Source organism: Sphaeroforma arctica (assembly GCF_001186125.1).
Source record: "Sphaeroforma arctica JP610 unplaced genomic scaffold supercont1.1798, whole genome shotgun sequence".
Classification (NCBI taxonomy): Eukaryota; class Ichthyosporea; order Ichthyophonida; genus Sphaeroforma; species Sphaeroforma arctica.
The window spans coordinates 8,068-10,719 of NW_014038760.1; the positions used below are offsets into that span (position 1 = coordinate 8,068).

General features: G+C 43.8%; 1 protein-coding gene across 1 annotated transcript; it reads right to left on the reverse strand.

The window, feature by feature from the left end:
* Nucleotides 1-529: 529 nt before the first annotated feature.
* Nucleotides 530-2,427, reverse strand: SARC_11634 (hypothetical protein; the record flags this gene model as incomplete). Its single annotated transcript, XM_014294276.1, has 2 exons — nucleotides 530-969; nucleotides 1,366-2,427. The coding sequence occupies 2 exons, from the start codon at nucleotides 2,425-2,427 to the stop codon at nucleotides 547-549; spliced, it is 1,485 nt and encodes a 494-aa protein (XP_014149751.1). The 3' UTR covers nucleotides 530-546.
* Between the last annotated feature and the right edge of the window lie 225 nt (nucleotides 2,428-2,652).

A 2,652-nucleotide genomic window follows, 5' to 3' on the forward strand; every position in this document is an offset into this window, starting at 1 on the left:
ATAAAGTTACATTCAACACTACAGCTAGTTGTACTGTAAACGATGACTACGATTAATATAGTTACATTCAACATTACAGCAGGACTTTCAAGATCCTAAGATGTTAATTGGAGTGCTGTATTGATTTGATATCAGATTTCGATGTGTGTACTCCGCGCACACACCGGTGGGCGTTTTCTACAGAAACTGACACCAACACTTCCTTTGACGGCAAGTTGCAAGGCTCATATGGCGGAACCCGCTGCCTTATCTGAGCTTCTCGACCACAGCTATGTAGCGGCGCCATATAAAGCAGGCTTCATTAATTGACTGGGCTTCAAACACCGGCAGTTGTGATGAGGTCGTAGTTGCCAGATCCTTTACTTAGCTTTTTAGAATGCTATATGTCAACTATTATAACTGCACTTTTAAAAGGGGCAGCTCCATTGGTTATGTACTGCCAAGTCAATTCGACGGCTCTCGTCGTGTGTGTGGTGAATTGAAACCTCTTCCGCCAATTAAATGTTGTCTGCAAGTGACGTTAATGAGAGTGATTGACCTGTTTATTCATAGATCGTCTAAATCATCATAATCCCTTGACAGGAAATGTACCTGACGAATACTCCTTAGTGCATTTCTGACATATGTAGGCGGCTCAGCCATGTTGCGCAATACCAGAAAGGGACTATCATCGTTCCACGTGTTTAAGAACTTATTCCACTCGTACGCGTCCCAACCTCTGCCGCACCCGAATACGTGTATGCGAACTAGACCTCTATTATTAGCACAGAGATTCCGTAACTGCCTCAGTGTGGGGGTGTATCTATTCTTAAAATTTATCCGTTGCACGGACCTCGAGCTGAGTGTGAGATAGTTTTGCTTCAACTCGTGCCGCGATGGATTGCGTCCGTTGCCTTCGTACAGCTCTACTGTGTGCACCGTCCCACACGACAACAAGAACTCGGATAACTTTGAAGTGGCCTGACAAACCTACAAGAACAAATCACATTGACATCCATGAGTGCAGCACATACACACTAATCCTGTACATGCACGCTAGGGCGCACGATTGAAAAAGGCAATGCACACAAAACACTACAGATATGAGATATAGGTGGGAGGGGTGACGATTGGACATAAAACCATGCAGCACGATTATGAAAACACATATTTTTAATCAATTAATAGCGCTAAACAAAACTCATATCATGTGGGCACTTGAGCACTATTCGTATACACTCGCTCAACTTCAATCGCAAATCATCATATAATGAGAGCAATAAGTCGCCACTAACTCTTTCTGCATTTCAACCACAACCTCCGATTGTATACGTCACACAAAAATCAACACAAAAACTAATCAAGTCTTCGCAACATGGAACATACCCGAATTGTTAATAACTGTGGCAGCACCAGCGGCCCTTCCACGCGTGCTATACTAAGATGCAGCAGGCTATGTGAGCTGATTGTTTGATGTTTCGCCACCTCGTGCAGATGTAGCGTGGTAAGTAACGGGAACTCATGAAGTGTGTCTACTCGAAAGGAGTTCACCAGCTCTTTATTCTCAGCCCTTTTAATGCTAACATGTGTGAGTGTTTTGCATTGGAACTGTACAGGCCACAATAGCGTGCTAAACTCGGTCAACTGCGGGCACAGCACCACTGCATCGTAAGTTAGTATGGCATCTACGCCTATCTTAGTTAGAGATGCACTCCATATAGCTGTATCCAGTATAGCAACCCCCTCCCCGCCTAGCATTAACGTCCGTAACTTTGGACACTGATCTAATGTAGGTTGTATAGGTACTCCCCACGCGTACAGCTCAATTAAACTAGGACTGCAGATAGATACACGTAAAACTGTTGCCGTGGTGAGCTTCTCTACACTGTTAGTAAGGTAGTCAGCGTGATTAAATATCTGGCCCATATTCAGTACTTTTGGCTGAAATCGCTGTATGTACGCACAGAACAGTGGCAATTCAAAGTCCATGTAGTAGCACTTGGAAAGGTCGAGAGAGGTTACCCTCGGTAATAGTGGCACAAGTATATCTAGATAGGCTTCATAGTCTTTCTGCACTGTGTATAGCTTGCGATTATCAACAATCACGGGCATGCGGAACTCCACCAGATGCGAGCAACTGGGTTGTTTAAGTACACTGCACACAACATCCATGGCGCAAAACATCAGCAACCCTTTGTGTTTGAAATAGTACCGGTACAAGTAGTCAGGCAATCGTTGCCATAACGACCAATCCAGCGCTAATGTGTGAAGTGCTTTGCACGTACGGGCGATCTGCAATAGATTCTTCGGTGGCAAATAGCTGAGTATTAATAGCATTGGATCGCGTGGGATGATTTTCCCGCACAGGCGTATCAAGTCCTCGTTGTGCATACCAATTGTGCCTATAAGTATTGGTTTCTTGTCATTATTGATATGCATACACTCCATGTTATTTATATTTACACAACAACAATAGCATTACAACAACGATAAATATAAAATATGGCGCCTTAAATACACGAGAGGTTATCGGTGATCAGACAAGTCATGGGACTCATGAAGGCAGTCACTCGACTATCAGAGTCTCAAGAAAGTGACAAGTGACTGTGAACTTGTGGGTTGTGAAGAGTCCAACCTCCAGCAGAGAAAATGATGACGGTAAATAAGTACTAT